The sequence below is a fragment of the Halichoerus grypus genome, chromosome X (assembly GCF_964656455.1).
Source record: "Halichoerus grypus chromosome X, mHalGry1.hap1.1, whole genome shotgun sequence".
Classification (NCBI taxonomy): Eukaryota; Metazoa; Chordata; class Mammalia; order Carnivora; family Phocidae; genus Halichoerus; species Halichoerus grypus.
The window spans coordinates 21,035,773-21,053,104 of NC_135727.1; the positions used below are offsets into that span (position 1 = coordinate 21,035,773).

General features: G+C 40.6%; 1 protein-coding gene across 2 annotated transcripts in view; it reads left to right on the plus strand.

Moving 5' to 3' along the window:
- Positions 1–942: 942 nt before the first annotated feature.
- The window catches only part of AIFM1 (apoptosis inducing factor mitochondria associated 1), a 33,396-nt gene continuing 17,006 nt past the window's right edge, over positions 943–17,332 (plus strand). Inside the window, exons 1-5 of one of the 2 annotated variants that reach the window (XM_078065004.1) lie at positions 943–1,224; positions 9,524–9,654; positions 15,347–15,446; positions 16,746–16,870; positions 16,998–17,128. In XM_078065004.1, coding sequence (XP_077921130.1) covers positions 1,119–1,224; positions 9,524–9,654; positions 15,347–15,446; positions 16,746–16,870; positions 16,998–17,128 — 593 coding nt within the window. In that variant the 5' untranslated portion in view covers positions 943–1,118. Of the gene's footprint in view, positions 1,225–8,198; positions 8,342–9,523; positions 9,655–15,346; positions 15,447–16,745; positions 16,871–16,997; positions 17,129–17,332 lie in introns of both variants that reach the window. The other variant, XM_078065003.1, reaches the window with a different exon arrangement.

The window sequence follows — 17,332 nt, forward strand, 5'->3', positions numbered from 1 at the left end:
GCACTGAAGGAGACATTCCATATTATTTAAATGATAGTATGTGTCATCTCCCCAACTAGTGACCACTTCCTATACTTTCCACATGCTCCAGAGCCCCTTTCATAATATAGTCCAAGTGGCAAGTACCCATTATATACTTGTTAAATGAATATGTAACCCTAAACTTTGAAAAAGACCTATGTTTATGTTTTGCAAACAGTCAAAAAATTTATTTCCAACTTAGCTTACATTTGGGAGAGTCAAAACACCTATGTACACTCAGCCCCTCACCCTACTCCTCCCACAACTCGAAAGTCCTGCTTAGCATTTCTCTGCAAAGCACAAACTCTTTTTGCCAGCATCCTTGCTCTCAAGCACAGAAGCCATAATAGTAGATTATCCGCAGCACCTGGTACAGCACCTAGGAATAGAATTGCACAATATAAAAACGATATGGGGAAAGAGAGCACGGAATGATTACTTCTCCTAGAAAAAGGGGCTGGGTGGAAAAGTGCCAGCAATTTGTAAAAGACGGAAGTCCACTCCGAATCTGGTAAGCCAGGTGCTTTGGCTCGGACCTTATGGAAAGACTGGAAGTGGAATACAGCCAGAGAATCCGGAAGGCTTAGTACCGAGTAGTAGCCTAGGACAGGAGAACAAAATGCGGTGCTACGGTGCTCACGCTTTGTGAGGTACTGTTATCTGTTCCCGCCATCGACACAGCGGCAGCACCGGCCACAACCGCCAGGCAAAGAGGCCCCACGACTCCCTCCTTTGGAAACTCGCTCAGCGGAAAGCATTGCCATCAACCCGTGGAAACCTGCGAACACCCGCTGCCGCGGTCTTTGCAACAGTGTGGGCAGCCAGGCGCATGCGCAAAGCTCTCGCCGTACGAGCCAATCGCAATGCGGCGCTGAGTATTACGCCTGCGCAGTAGGCCTCCAGCAGCGCTTCCCCTTCCCCTGCTCTAGCAGGCCAGCTTAACTGTCCAATGCCCTCCCGGAGCTGGAAGGAGGAGCCTGCGTAGAGTGCGTGTGAGGGGAGCTGGGGGGGAACCGGCCGGGGCCCACCGTGTTTGACCCGTCGGTGGGTCAGTGAGAAGAAAGGAAAGGAGGAGGTACAGAGTAGCGGTTGCCGAAATGTTCCGGTGTGGAAGCCTGGCAGCAGGTGCTTTCAAGCAGAAGCTGGCGCCCTTGGTGCGGACAGTGTGCGTCCGAGGCCCGAGGCAGCGGAACCGGCTCCCAGGTGACTGACCCATTCCAGGCAACCCTGACCTCGCAGACCAAGGGCCTGGGTTCCATAGGCTCCCTGGGCCTGGTAGTCCTCCCCCTGCCTCCTCCCTGGGAAAAACTTAACCCACTCACAGCCGCGTGAATTTTGAATTGGCGGGATCCAAACCATGAGTTTCGCAAGCCGTGCCGACCTGACCTTCAAGGGATTTGAACTCAGTAGTCCGCTTGAGGCCTTTTCCTGGGAGGGTTTGCCGTTCAGGGATAACAGAACAGCTGGCTGTTTGGTATTGTCCAATACCACCTCCAGGCCACCCCCAGTCCGCCTTTTTAGAGCAATGAGGTCAAGTAGACTTTGTCATTTACCGATTGTGAGACTTGAAACAAGGCATTAAGCCCGATGCTTTAGTTCCTTCTGTAAATGAGGATATTACCTGTTCTACTTTCCAAATCCCAGATGAGATCCATAGATTCGAGTGCCCAGTGAAAGAGAAACAGTGCAGTTCAAGTAAGGAGTCAGTCGGTTGTGCGCCAGACACCAGGAGAGTCGGCCCAAAATTAATTTGAAATGTCTGGTCCGTGTAATTCTTGGTGGTCTTTAATGCTTCAAAGAAACAGTTTGCAGAGCGCATTGTATTTGCTCTCCGTGAAGTTGTTTCATCAGATTTTAGAGCTGGAAGGGATTTTGTGGTAAAGTTCAACCCACTCACTTTATAGATAATAAACAGAGACACAGAGAGGTGAAATTATTTGCCCAAGGTCACATACCTAATTAATAGGTAGAGCAAAGGATACTTTGCCATCTCTAGGCCACTAATCCACTTGCCACAGCTCCACATGCTTCCTAAATTTTGACCTCAAAAGGTTAAGAATGCATCCGATTCCCCTTTAGCCCACTGTGCATGAGATATCCATGAACTTATCTGAGCATGTCCTGAGCTTGCTCATTTTCAAACTGCACAACTTAATGGGGATAATGAATTATCCACCTGTAGGAGGTGCTGGGTTTTTTTTTTAATCTATTTTTGAATGACCACCTGGGGACATTCACATTTGCAATGTCAGAAGTTATCCTTGAGGCCTTTCCAATGTGGAACCACCTTCTGGGTGCTTTAAAAATATAATGTGGAAAATATTTTCCTTAGAGTGTTTGCAAATGTGCATTTGAACAGTTTTCCCAGTTGCTATGCCTCAAGAAAACGTTTCCTAATTTGTGTATCTGAGGACATATCCTAAAACAAATTGCTCTTGGAACTTAAAAACCTCTGCCTTAGCTTTTAAACTAATATCCCATCTATGGTGTCCTCTGTATGGGTTTTATGCATTGAAATGATAGTGCTCTATGTAAGCTGTACAGAAATTTACACAGAAACTTAGGTAAGCTGAAGATTTTCATCCATACTAGCCTTTCAAACTTTGTGTACTTATTTTGCTTACAACTCACAACTTTTACCAGCACTCTGAAGTCTAACCCAAAGTTCTCATTTAAATAAGTATGGATTTTTAAAGTTAAATTGATTTTTTTAGATATTTGAAGATGGTTGGTGATATTAGAACTACTGAAAAATACAGACTCAAAATGGTTTTTTCCATTGCATGATTTTGTTTGGAGGCAGTCTGCTGTAGAATGTATTCTGACTTCTTGACATACCCATCCATCTCTTTGTATACACTTAATCTTTGTCCTTTGGCCAAGCACCACAGTACATCATATGCCTTTAGAAATGGGCGGGGTGGGGTTACAATTTCAAAAAGAAATGATTCTGTCATTTTAGGAATTAACCCTGTTTTGTAGCTTGATTACTAATTGCTTATAATCTGATTTCTTTTTCACATCGTAGCAACTGCCCTATGTTTTTGCATAGATAGGAGAGAGGCGCTCTTTGTTTATATGCCGTTTCCCCTCCTCTTTCCCCTTTCTCCTCCCACCTCCAATTCTTTGTCAGAATGTTAGCAAACTTGACACCCACCTTGAAATGATCTCATCCACATCTGTCACCATTGTCAAGTTCATTTTCATTATATGCTGCCTTTTGCCTTAAAACCTAATTGCTGTTATTTGTTTACTTACTTTATTTGGATGCTCTGCCTCTTTCCAGAAATGATTGAAGGCAATTAATAGTGACTACTTTATGTCTGCATTTGGCACTGAGTAGCAGATAGGTTAGGTAATAGATATTTTCTATTCTGTAGTATTTTATTTGGTTACCAAACATTGTGCTGCCCATGTGATCAAACTGATCACCGACCCCTGACCTGAGGGTCAAATGTGTGAACATTTTTCTCTATTCAGAATCCTTCTTACCTCCTTAAAAAGGAAACTGGACTCCTTGTGGGCAAGGATCCAGACTTCCTGGGAACTGCCAAATGACACTTTTTTTTCCGAAGCCTAGAAGATGAGCCCTTCCCCACTTTTTCTGCTGAGGCAAAGCTTTCCAGAAGAAAATCTGTAGCAAGTCAGCCTTTTCTGCATCCAGTTAATAAGTTGTATTTTCTAGATATTTCCTAACATTTTAAAGGAGTTGCTGCATATTGTAACATTTCTCTAGATCATGTTTCCAAAAATTACCTAGTCCAGTAAATCAAGTGGAGAGCTGACCCCAAACCTACTGAATGAGAATGTCCTGGAGAGAGCCCTGGGAATTTTTATTTTAACAGGCTCTTGATGTAATTCTTATGATCAGGCAAGTTTGGAAAATACTGTTTTAAGGCTTAAACAGACTGAGGAACCTTGAGTCTCCTGTGATTTGTATTAAGCCCATTTTCTGATACTCAGAATAGTGGCAGCCGTTGTCCCTTCCTATACTACACACTACCTGAGACCAGGGATTACGTCCTGTTTTTGTGTCCTCAGTGCTTTGCATAGTCTGTGGCACATGGTAAATTCTCAGTGGCTGAACCCTAGTACTGTGAAGGACTTAACTTTGTAGAACAGAGTGAGATTGCTTTTTTGTCATCTAAATCATTTTTCCTCTGGTGCCTTTCTCACTGCACTCTAGTTATTACTACTATGATTCGTCTAAAATAACAGCAAGGGGGGCACCCGGGTGGCTCAGTTGGTTAAGCAACTGCCTTCGGCTCAGGTCATGATCCTGGAGTCTGCTTCTCCCTCTGACCCTCCCCCCTCTCATGCTCTCTCTCTATCTCATTCTCTTTCAAATAAATAAATAAAATATTTTTTAAAAAATAAAATAAAATAACAGCAAGGGTTATGCTAAAGAAAAGTTGGGGAGCTGATAAAGGGAAATAGTTCTTGCATTCCTTATAAAGAGATACCTAGTTACAGTGGACAGATCATGTAGGCTTGTCCTGTCTTGTGTTTTATCCATGTCAGAAAAGTCAGTTTGACATTCAGAAAACAAGACTCAAGAGCATATGGACCTCTTAACTATTTGAGAATCCTAGGAGCCTCAGTTGTGTGGATGTATTTCTGGAAAAGGCTTTCTGGGAGTATGAAAAAACAGGAGATTATGAAATCTACAGAAATGAAGTTGCTGGTTTAGGCACTATTCTAATGCTAGTCTGTAGTATTTGAAGTTACTGATTTATTATTAAGCAACCTGAAATAAATGAGATCTGGCTAAACTTCTTTGCAAAAAATTCTTCAAATGTTCAGTCCTTATCATAGAATTGGAAGGAATTTCTGTTTCCTTCCTTCATTAATTAGTCCAACAAATATTTATCGAGCAAACATCTACTATGTGTTAGGCACTAAATACAATTGTAACAACAATTCAAGAATCAAATCCTTGAACAATATAGTGAATATAGACAACAATACTGTATCCTAATCAGACTTCCTAAGAGACTAGATCTTAATTATTCCAGCCACTAAAAAGAAATGATAATGGGGCTCCTGGGTGGCTCAGTCGTTAAGCGTCTGCCTTCGGCTCAGGTCATGATCCCAGGGTCCTGGGATGGAGCCCCACATCGAGCCCCACATTGGGCCCCGCATCGGGCTCCCTGCTCAGTGGGAAGCCTCCTTCTCCCTCTCCCACTCCCCCTGCTTGTGTTCCCTCTCTTGCTATGTCTCCCTCTGTCAAATAAATAATAAAATCTTAAAAAAAAAAAAAAGAAATGATAATTATGTGATAGAGGTGCTAATTATTGCTACAATGGAAATCATAATATAAATGTATCAAATTGAAAAAAAATTGAATCCCAAGTGTGAGGAAGGAAATGCTACCTCTCTGTGTGGTCTGATTGCAGAAAATCTAAAGGAGAATCTAAAACAGACTGCTGTAATGAGAAGTCAAGGAGTAAGTTGGCTTCTCACCTTAGCAAGACAAGTGAAAAGACGTGTTTAGCCATGATATGAAGTTTCCTAAAATCTTGAAGCTATGGGGGAAAGGTGTGGGAGTAATTTTATGGGTAAAAGAAAACTGGGGGCAGGGGGCGGGGAATATAAACATCCATACAACACCACCTCTTACAAAACTAAAGTCACTTGGTAGGTATGTAAAAATTTGGTTTGTTGATAATAATAGTATATTGCATTTCTTTTCAGGCAGTAGTTTAAATGTTAGCCAATTTACTTTTTAAAAAGTTAATTTACTTTTAAATATCTTTTTTTTTTCTTTTTGGCAAATCAAGGCAAAAACTGCTGAACTTTCCCAAATCTACACTCTTAGTTTTATCTGTGAAAAGCAAGCAAAAACAGAATAAACACATCAGTATTACATTAAAACAAAGTTATTGCATCTGGATTTAGGATCTTCTAGAGGGACAATAAACGAATTTTTTAAAACTACTTATTTTCAGTAAATAAACTTGGGGTGGAGGTGGGGGACACAACTAAATTCGCTGAACTAAACCACGTGGAATTTTTTCTACCCAGTCTCATTTACTAAGCTCTGAGAGTTGTCAGTCTCTACTTCTGGTGCTTAATCATTTTATGGATTTCTGAAAATCAAAAGCTTGCCCAGATCAAGATAAGCTTCCCCACCCTTGCACATTTTCATTTTCATGATTTGTTATTTCCAAATATAAACCATTTTTTTTCATGTGGTGATAAAGGATTCTAAAGCAGGTAATAAATAAAAATAGTAAAGAAATATACATTTTCACTTCTAAGGGTGTAGGTTTATAGTCTCTTATCTGTAATTCAGAAATGAAAATAGGACTAAAAATCAGGTTTTTATAACTCATCTGCCACTGACACCTGACCTAAACTGGAGAGAGAGGCTGCTTATAACCTTTTGTTCATCCCACTTTGAAATTTTTCATGGAAACATTAATGTGTGTGACTGTGGATTGCTGCCTTTTACTGTGCTGGGTGTTATTTACTGTATGGTATAAACACTATATACTTAAAACCATATAATTCTGAGTTCTGGAATATCCATGTTCCCGAGGATTTCAGGTAAGAGACTGCAGACCTGGTTTGGACCTGTTTTTACTCTTCTGTGCCCTGAAATTGTGAAAGCAAGGGGGAAAGCTCCATATTTCTAATATGAAATGCTACTACCAGTGCCCATTCTGTTAATCTTTTAAAGGCTGGTCAGACCAGGAATCTGCCTCTAGACCGTTGGTTCTCAAAGCAGCATAAGCATCACTAGGGAGCCTGTTAAAAAATGCAAATTCTTGGGCCCCCATTCTAGATCTCCTAACTCAGAAACTCTGGGGGTGGGTCTGTCCATCTGTGTTCTAACAAACACTCCAGAGGATTCTGATGCACGTTCAAGTTTTAGAACCACTGCCCTAGATCAGGATTGGCAAATTGCAGCCCACAGGCCAAACCCACATGCTTTTGTATGCATGCCCTTGAGCTAAGATTGGTTTTTACATTTTTTTAAATGGATGAAAAAGATTAAAAATAACTATTTTGTGACACATGAAAATTATTTAAACTTCACATTTTAGTGCCCATAAAGTTTTATTAGAAAATGGCCATGGGACTCCTGGGTGGCTCAGTTGTTAAGCGTCTGCCTTCGGCTCAGGTCATGATCCCAGGGTCCTGGGATCGAGCCCTGCATCGGGCTCCCTGCTCAGCGGGGAGCCTGCTTCTCCCTCTCCCTCTGTCTACCACTCTGCCTACTTGTGCTCTCTATCAAATAAATAAATAAAATCTTTAAAAAAAAAAAAAAGAAAAACGGCCTTGCCCATTCATTTATACGTTGTCTGTGGCTGCTTTTGTGCGACATCAGCAGAGACCATATGGCCTGAAAAGCTGAAAATGTTTACGATCTGGTCCTTTACAGAAAGAGTTTGCAAACCCCTGCTCTAGTCAGTAGTCAACATGAGGAGTATCATAAGCAGAGAAGGTAGTCCTGAGACCTTCCTTCATTTCCATGTGTGAGAGTTGTTCTAATCATCAGATCATTACATGGATGTACAGAGTTTTACATCAACATAATATTTGTATTATTTTGGAGGACTAAGAGCCAAGTAGTTGATATTTTAAGTTTAATCATTAAAAAATATTTTATAATCTGAAATTCTTTAGTTCTTTGGAAAAGATAAATCCACTTAACAAAAATTTTTTTTTATTTTGTGCTTTAACATTTCTATCTTCAAGGACTGTGTCGCAGGGTTTTATTATTTTGTGCAAGGTTTGAGCCAGCCATTTAAATTACCCTTTAAGTGGTGGTTATAATGCCCCTAGGTAGTCTATATTTAACTTTTTGTATCTATTCAGCCATCTCTCTGTGCTTACTTTGTTTACGGTGAGGATGTGAAGAGAGAAGTGTTTTTGATGAACTGCCCATTTGTTTTTCATTATCTTTTCTGGGAAGCTGTAATTTCCTCCCTGGGCAGCATTGACTTATACTCTTATTAAAAACTCCCAACAATTTAAGTGTGTGGATTCTGATATCTGCAATATTTGTACAGTTTTGATTATTTTTTTTCTTGGTCGTTTAAAAGTGAACATCATGCACCCCAATGGGCAGTAAGTCTTTACTTGTACAATGCAATGACCTCTAGTCATAAACATGTATTAACTATTTTATTTTTGTATGTGTGTGTGTCTTAATAAATTGTGTTCCTTAGGCAACTTGTTCCAGCGATGGCATGTTCCTCTAGAACTCCAGATGACAAGACAAATGGCTAGCTCTGGTGCATCAGGGGGCAAAATCGATAATTCTGTGTTAGTCCTTATTGTGGGCTTATCAACAATAGGAGCTGGTGCATATGTAAGTAGAAAAGCAGCTTGTGTAAAGAAGCTGCCAAACAGCTCCCATTAGTAGACTCAGTACTACTCTGCTTTAAAACTTTTGCAACTAATTCCCCTTTCTCCTTTTGAAAAAATTTCCAAAAAGCCTTCTTTAAAGTGCCTACTGTCTAATAATCCTGTGAGAGCCAATTTGGGAATGACTGAAATCTCCTGTTGATTAGCTTTGTTCTTTTCACTTGTCTTTTTACTCATTACTCGAAAGCCACTGTGTTTTCTTAGATTTGACTAATCCACAAAATTGTACCTTTTCTCTTGGATATGACACACTAACCTGTGAATAGGTGAGAATTCATTGCAGCTCCTTAGCACAATATTTGATTTTGCCCCATTTGTCAAATATTTTATTTTTTCCTCAGCTTGGAATAGACATTAAACAACAATAACAGCTTTCAATCCAAAATATTAAGTGTTCCTAGAAGGAAAGCTATCCCTGAATCTCACCCAAAGACTAAATTATAGAAGTTGGCCTAGTATCTAATTTCAGAATGGAATTTGTGTGAGGTGAGAAATACGGTTTTAAATGCTTTGTAAAATTAACATAGTTATAGCTCCTTAAATGAACTCTGATCAGCTTAGTTGGTCACAGAGGAATTACTCTGTGGTGCTTTTTTTTTTTTTAACTTGGCGGGGTTTGCTGTGACTAAGCAGATCAGTCTAAAGTTGGATCATGTAAGGTTGAGTGAACCAACTTAGATAACACCTAGTAACACCCTTGATTGAAGGAAGCTGTTTGTTTCACTCCCCAAGAGCAAATGGTTGGATGCCATTATAATTTTAGTTCTTTCCACATTGGTAAGACAGTGAAATTATCTTTGTTCCTTGGTCACTAGGTTATAAAACAGGGAGATGAAAATGACTTGAAGTTACCTAGATTGTCATTCCCTGACCTGACTCCCAAATGCACAGAGACAGTTTTGGCCAGGTGTGAATGAACCCAGTTAAGTAAGAAGTAGGTGAGCTCCGTCCGCTAACCGGCTCTGAGGAAGTACACATCCTCCAGTCCTGGAGCAGCACTTTTTTCTTTTGTAGCACAGGGTAACCAAAAATGCTTCCCTGCCTTTGTGTTGAATGTTTCTTCATTAATACTTAGTGCTTTTTCTATTTCCTTTTGTTTCTTTCTTGGCCTTATCTTTACCTACAGTTGTGCAGTGTCATCACCTAGGATCCCCTTCTAGATCACTAGCGTCTGCAGGTGCTTCTGGGAAAGATGGCAGCAGCCTAGTATACTTCTTAATTGTAGGAGCAACAGTCACTGGGGCAGGAGTTTATTATGTAAGATGCTTACACTAAAATATATTTCGGGGTAGGGTGGGTGAGACCATGGCACTAATGAAAACTTGATCCATTAGAATACAACGAAGTATTCACAGCATGTGCTTTCTTCGTATTTATTAAAGGGACATTGTCAGTCACCAGGGAGCCCTCAAACCTCATCTTCCAAACTGTTGAAGTCCTACCAGATATATGTGAAGCCATACATTGAATGATTATTTTTAAAATCCTCATCATTAACCCTTCCTTCGAAACTTTTACCAAGGTCATAATTCTTTTTAAGATGCTAAATTATATTGTGCTTTAGTGCTGCATACCTAACAAGATAGTCTCAAAGAGTAAACGTCAAATAAGCAAGTAAAAGTAACTTGAATGCCATCCGTTTTGGATCATTTTAGGTAAAACGCCATCTTTGTGTTTTGTCAGAGACAATCAACCCGACTTTTATTGCGAAAAGGCATTTTATTGAATGCTTCTGAGGAGGTCCAAAAAGCCACAGAATTACAATATTCTCCCCACCCACCCCCAACCTCTATTTCAAAGTAAATTCGTTTGGCAGTGTCCCTTTTGTAATCTCTAATTTGGTCAAACTAGTGGCTGAAGTGGTACAAGCTATAACACATTCGTGTAGACTGCTTTTGTAAACGCCTCTCATTCATGATTTAGATACTGCCCTCTGAGCCTTACCTCTTCCATTGCCTAGCTCTCGACTTCTGCTGTCAGTGCCACCCCATTCATTCCAAAATAGATGTGAAGTGTTTGCATCTGATATGTCTGTACCAGCTGAAACCTATTAAACCTCTGGTTTATGTTGCTGTACCAGAGTTGGATGGCCTTCACAGAGCTGGCCAGGCAAATCTCTTGATGCCAGGCCACAAGACAGGGCCACGAGTCACTGTTGCTTTCTTCCTCCTTGGAAATATCTCCGAAGCACAAGTTCCTCTCAAGCCATTCACTTAAATGCCTCATTGCCCTCTGTGTTTATCCAACACTGGTAATAGTAAAGCTACTAGATTATAGTGGTTTCAGGTTAAATGATAAGCTTTTGTCTACCTACAACTGTTATTGAACTATTCTGTAAAGTTTTATATTGGGTTTTAAGTCATTTAAAATGTGATCTGAGGTAGCTTAGGTTTTTATCCTCTGAAATTGGTCTTAATCTAACAAGAACTTAAAAATCGGAGTTCAGATTTGATGAGATGTGGCTAGAAGTTATTTAGTGTTTGTTAGTCTGCTCTGACTGCCATAACAAAATAGCACAGACTGGGTAGCTTAAACAACAGAAATGTATTTTCTCACAGTCTGGACGCTAGAAGTCCAGTATCAGGGTGTCAGCATGGTCGGGTTCTGGTAAGAGCTCTCTCCCTGGCTTGACCACCTTCTCCTATGTCCTCACACGGGGAAGAGAGAGAGAGAGAGAGAGAGAGAGTGAGCATGAGCTCTGGAGTCTCTTATTCTTATAAGGGCACCAGCCCTATCAGATTAAGCCCCCCCTTATTTAACCTTTATCACCTCCCAAATGCCCCATCTCCAAATACCATCACATTGGGAGTTAGGGCTTCGACATAAGAATTGGAGGGGGACACACATTCAGTCCACAGTGCTGTTCCTTCATAACTTTTCTCTCTCACATGAGGAAGTGTTCCTAATTTGAGTACAAATACTATTTTAGCGACTACTGAGTTGGGAGCTCTTTACCGCACCCCCCCCCAAAAAAAAAAACTAAGAGAGCGGAACTAAGAACAAGGGAAATTTTTCTGAAATGTTTGCTCCGGGTCTGTACTTTATTTTTTTTTTAGATTTTTTTTTTTAAAAGATTTTATTTATTTATTTCGCAGAGAGATAGCGAAAGCAGGAACACAAGCAGGGGGAGTGGGAGAGGGAGAAGCAGGCTTCCCACCGAGCAGGGAGCCTGATGTGGGGCTCGATCCCAGGACCCTGGGATCATGACCTGAGCCAAAGGCAGACGCTTAACGACTGAGCCACCCAGGCACCCCTGGATTGTTTTTTTTAAAAGATTTTATTTATTTATTTGAAAGAGAGAGAGTGAGTGAGAGAGAGCACAAGCGGGGGAAGAAGCAGAGGGAGAGGGACAAACAGACTCCCCACTGAGCAGGAAGCCCAACGAGGGGCTTGATCCCAGGACCCTGGGATCACGACCTGAGCCAAAGGCAGCTGCTTAACCAACTGAGCCCCTAGATTATTATTTACTTATTTGAGAGAGAGAGGGAGACGGAGAGAGAGGGCACGAGCAAGGGGGAGGGGGAGAGGGAGAAGCAGACTCCCCACTGAGCAGGAAGTAGGACACAGGACTTGATCCCAGGACCCTGGGATCATGACCTGAGCCAAAGGCAGACACTTAACCAACTGAGCCACCCAGGCACCCTTGGGGTCTGTACTTTAAACCAGTGGTTTTTACATTTCTCACCACAGTTCACAGAAAATTACATTTTATCTGGCAACCTGTTATATAACTATAAATACATAAAACTCAAACAAAATTCAAAATAATACTTAGTAGGTGTGACATACTCTGATAGTTTTATTCTCTTCTATTTGTTTTTTTAATGCTGATTATAACCTTACTAAATTGATTTTACCGCCCACTAATGGGTTGCAACCTTAATTTGAAAAGCACTGATCTGAACAGCACGTCTTTGGCTTAGATTGCAAATAGGAACTCCTGATTGGTGTAGATGTGGACATTCCTCCTTGTCTTGCTAATGACTTTGTCTAGGACTGTAGACAGATCTGATCTCAGTCCTGTTACTTGTCAGTGAGCAGAGCCTAAGTAGCCTTTAGACTATTTAATGAGATTTAGTATTGGGGCCCTTTGCCCAACTTGTTCAACTGGTTGTTCAACTGGTAAAATCATATTGCCTCATAAAATGACCTTTTTCCTTTCAAATTTCTTCAAGACAAATAAACACTGCCATATTAATCTGTTTAGAAAAGTTGTCTCCAGTGATATTTTTCACAGATTTGTAGTTTTTCTTAACCCGACATGTATTCATGCCACTAATTGGAAATCTGTGCAAACTGGGAATACAGTAATACTTGGGGGAAAAGTAAATTTTTATTTAGTATGTCTGCAAACATTTTTATATCAGAATATTTACTTAAAAACTAGATACGTAAATATATAAATATATGACAACCCTCATTTTTGTCCTTTCCCCACTAAACCTCAAGATTTTTCTTGGTCGGGCACCTGGGTGGCTCAGTCGTTAAGCGTCTGCCTTCGGCTTGGGTCATGATCCCAGGGTCCTGGGGTTGAGTCCCACATGGGGCTCCCCGCTCGGCAGGAGGCCTGCTTCTCCCTCTCCCACTCCCCCTGCTTGTGTTCCCTCTCTCGCTGTGTCTGTCTCTCTGTCAAATAAATAAAATCTTAAAAAAAAAAAAAAAAGAACAATAAATAGGCTAATGTGGTTAAGAAGAGCACCAAGAGATAAGGTCACAGAGTGCCATATTAAAAAAAAAAAAAAAGATTTTTCTTGGTCTACTCTACCCCTCACGTGTGAAGCCACTGGGTCTAGGCTGTTTTTGGCTATCTCTCTCCGTCCAAACATGACCCCAGTTCATTTCTCTGTTCACTCATGTTGACCAGCTTTAAGCCATCTTTTTATGTAAAATTCCCTTTCTTAAAAGAAATTTTTTTTTAGGTGTGGGTAAATACTGGATTCGTGTATGGTATCTGATGGCAAGGTAAAAACTTTATTCCTGAAATTGATGTCAGTTGAATTCATTTTATTAATGTGATGAATTTAGTGGTGAATTCAAGGAATAGCCATTCACTTTTAACATACCATCCTTAATTTTCCAACCCATTCATACCATATGTTAGATATTTCCAGGCTGATAAATGTTAAGTCTGGGGTCCAGGTTCCTCCTTATAGCCCACTGCCTAATGGGCTGCTCTGTAAAGGGCTCATAGAAATATTCTTCAGGGACGCCTGGGTGGCTCAGTCCGTTAAGCATCTCCCTTCAGCTCAGGTCATGATCCCAGGGTTCTGGGATTGAGCCCCACGTCAGGCTGCCTGCTCCGCGGGGTGCCTGCTTCTCCCTCTGCCTCTCCCCCTGCTTGTGTTTGCGTGCTCTCTCTCTCTCTCTCTCTCTCTGTCAAATAAATAATAAATGAAATCTTCTAAAAAAAATATTCTTCAAACATGTTTTATGACACTTCTGATTGTCCTTACTTTCTCCTCCAATTAATTAACGACCTGGGATTTCAGTTAACATCAGTTACTTAAATTTTCATCTTGTTGAGCCTTTGGGGTACAAAAGAGCAAAAGTAAAACAAGTCATTCTTGCCTATTTTTTTTAAATCTCCAATAAATTCCAGTGCTGTACATTAAAAAAAAAAAAAAAAAAACTAGTCATAATGCTAACAGACACTTCAAGTTGAACAGCTAGAGAAGATAGTAGATTTGAAATAGGTGATTAAGCAAGGTATTTAACCCTTGGTAAATACCTAAGTGTCAAAAGCAGGATAGACTATTGAGGGAAAGATGAGTTACTCTGTAAGACTAGGATACAGGCAGTCATGTTTCAGGGCATTAGCCGAGTACCCAGCAAAACTTGGGACGTCTCCCAAGAAAACATAATGTCCCAGCTTCCTACCCAGAACTGTATAGCTTCGTTTCACAGCTAGTATCCACAGCTAAGCATGGTCCAAAACCCCTTTTATAAAATTTAACCCTGGAGTGCCTGGATGGCTCAGTCAGTTAAGCCTCTGACTTCGGCACAGGTCATGATCTCGGGGTCCTGGGACTGAGCCCCACATTGGGCTCCCTGCTCGGCAGGAAGTCTGCTTCTCCCTCTCCCTCTGCCACTCCCCCCACTCGTGCTCTCTCTCTCTCTCTCTTAAAAATAAATAAATAAGGGGCGCCTGGGTGGCTCAGTCGTTAAGCGTCTGCCTTTGGCTCAGGTCATGATCCCAGGGTCCTGGGATCGAGCCCCGCATCGGGCTCCCTGCTCCGCGGGAAGCCTGCTTCTCCCTTTCCCACTCCCCCTGCTTGTGTTCCCTCTCTCGCTGTCTCTCTCTGTCAAATAAATAAAATCTTCAAATAAATAAATAAATAAAACCTTTAAAAAATAATAAAGTTTAGCCCTTTATTCGTCTAGTATAAAATGATTTTCTTTAAAAAAATTTTTTTAAAAAAAGATGGTAAAGACAGCTTAAGAGGGGAGGAAAGTCATTCAGGTATTCATGAATATACATTTGTCTTATTTCTTTATAAAAGTTTGTAAAAATTAAAATCAGTGTAATTCAGGGCACGTGGCTGGCTCAGTCGTAAAACATGTGACTCTTGATCTCAGGGTCGTGAGTTTGAGCCCCACGTTGGACATAGAGATTACTTTTAAAAAATAAAAAAAATAAAATGAAAAAATAAAAAAAATGATTTCCTTTTTTTCTTTAGCTGTACCTTCAGACTTCAATATAAGGAAAATTCTTTACATAAAGCCTAAGGAAATTTGAAACTGGAACCTTTTCATCGGTGTGCCTACGTTCTTTTTAGACCAAGTGTGTACATACCCGATATTTTTTTGAGAAAATAATTTTGCCTTAGTGATTTTAATATAGAACTTACTTCATGTAGACAAAAGTTTCTCATTTAATTGAAAGATAATGATATTACTTATGGTATGAGCTAGCTTTATGATGAAATTTTCTCCATGTTTGGATCTGCAGGCCTACAAGACTATAAAAGATGATCAAAAAAGATATGATGAAAGAATGTCAGGGTTAGGGCTGACACCAGAAGAGAAACAGAAAAGGGCCACGTCACCTGGTGAGTATTATTTGAGACTCAGTATATGAAGGGCAAGTTAAAAACAGTTTGGGTGCTATGCTTTGCAGATGTCTTACAGACATGACAATGCTGTGAGATTGTAAGCTTCCAGAAACTGTGGAATTACCCCAGACCTGGGAGCAATTTATTAAGGTATTTGACTGGAATTTGGGTTTGAGAATAGTCATTAATGAGGATTATGATTGGCTGGTTTTTTTTTTAATATATTAGACTCTTAAAAGGCAAGCTTTATTAGCCTGGTGATGGGTATTAAAGAGGGCATGTATTGAATGGAGCCCTGGGTGTTATACGCAAACAATGAAACATGGAACACTCCATCAAAAACTAATGATGTAATGTATGGTGATTAACATAATAAAATAAAATTTAAAAAATAAAAATAAATAAAAAATTTTTAAAAGGCAAGCTTTAAATTCAAAAGGCAAGCTTGGTGAGGATAATTGTTGGAAAAGACATGAAGGCCTTTTTTTTTTCCAATGAGGAAATTCTTTTGGTTTGTTTTGTTCCCCTTTAGAGTCTTTGGAGTTTTCAAGTTGTTAAAGATATATTTGTTTTCCTAAAGCATATAGCACTAGCTGTCACTTCCATCCCCAAGACTGGCTTGATTTTTCAGAATGAAATGTTTTAATCCCTTAATAAGCCCTACAACTCTGGGTGGGCGATTTACATTGCTTTCTTCAAAACACCTCCTTTTTCTTGAACATTGTATAATAATCCCCAATTGACCTGGGTTTTCCCCTTTTGCTGCTAACAAAAGGTGAAACTGAACTTGGTATTTTTCTGTTGATCATTAGGAAGTTAGTGGGAAGAGCAGAAGCTTTCTGATACATACTTTCTGATGTATTTTACAAATAGCTAGACTATTTAAGCTAGGTTCTGGTTCTGACAGATGTAATGAATGAATGACGTTGGCCAAATCATTTGCCTCTTTGGGGGGTATTTTTCACTTATGAAATGAAAAAGTACTTGCTTTTCTTGTTCATCAGGCTGCTGTGAAGTTTGTCAAGATTAATGTAGGTACAGTCTTTGCTAGCTTTATGTAAAGGACTGAAACAAGTACAAGGTGATTTTTTTTTTTTTAATAGTGGCAAGGAGAGGCGGCTGGCTGGCTGGCTCAGTTGGAGGAGCCTGCGACTCTTGATCTCGGTCAGAGTCATGAGTTCAAGCCTCATGTCAGGTGTAGAGATTACTAAAAAATAAATAAATAAACTTTAAATAGTGGCAAGGAGTCATCTGACATTTTAAGAAAATTCACCCTGTCTGGTGTGTTGCTTACAGCTCCAGAAAGAGAACCAGTTCCTCAAGTCAGGGTACCAAGTCACGTCCCATTCCTGCTCATCGGGGGAGGCACCGCTGCTTTTGCTGCAGCCAGATCCATCCGGGCTCGGGATCCTGGGGCCAGGGTAAGGCACACACTCTTCCACTTGGCACAGAGGGTAGAGTCTGCAAGTACTTAGCCAGTGTCCGCACTTTGACATCTGCCTCTTAAATGACTTGGCTGTGATAACTGTCATCATTTTCTATCTGAAGGTACTGATTGTGTCTGAAGATCCTGAGCTGCCATACATGCGACCTCCTCTTTCAAAAGAACTGTGGTTTTCAGATGATCCGAATGTCACAAAGACGCTGCGATTCAGACAGTGGAACGGAAAAGAAAGAAGGTGCGTTCACTTCTGTAAAATGGGCCTGACTGGCAACTTGAACTAAGCACAGGGCATTGGTAAGGAGTTTGCACAGACCGTGTGGAGTCTGCTGTGGTGCACACTTGGCACAGTGTAGAGGTAATGGCAAGAGTCCTGGATTCTGTTACCCGATCTGCCAACAAGTAAAGCTGTAATGTTGGCCTCCGAAGGACTAATGCACCT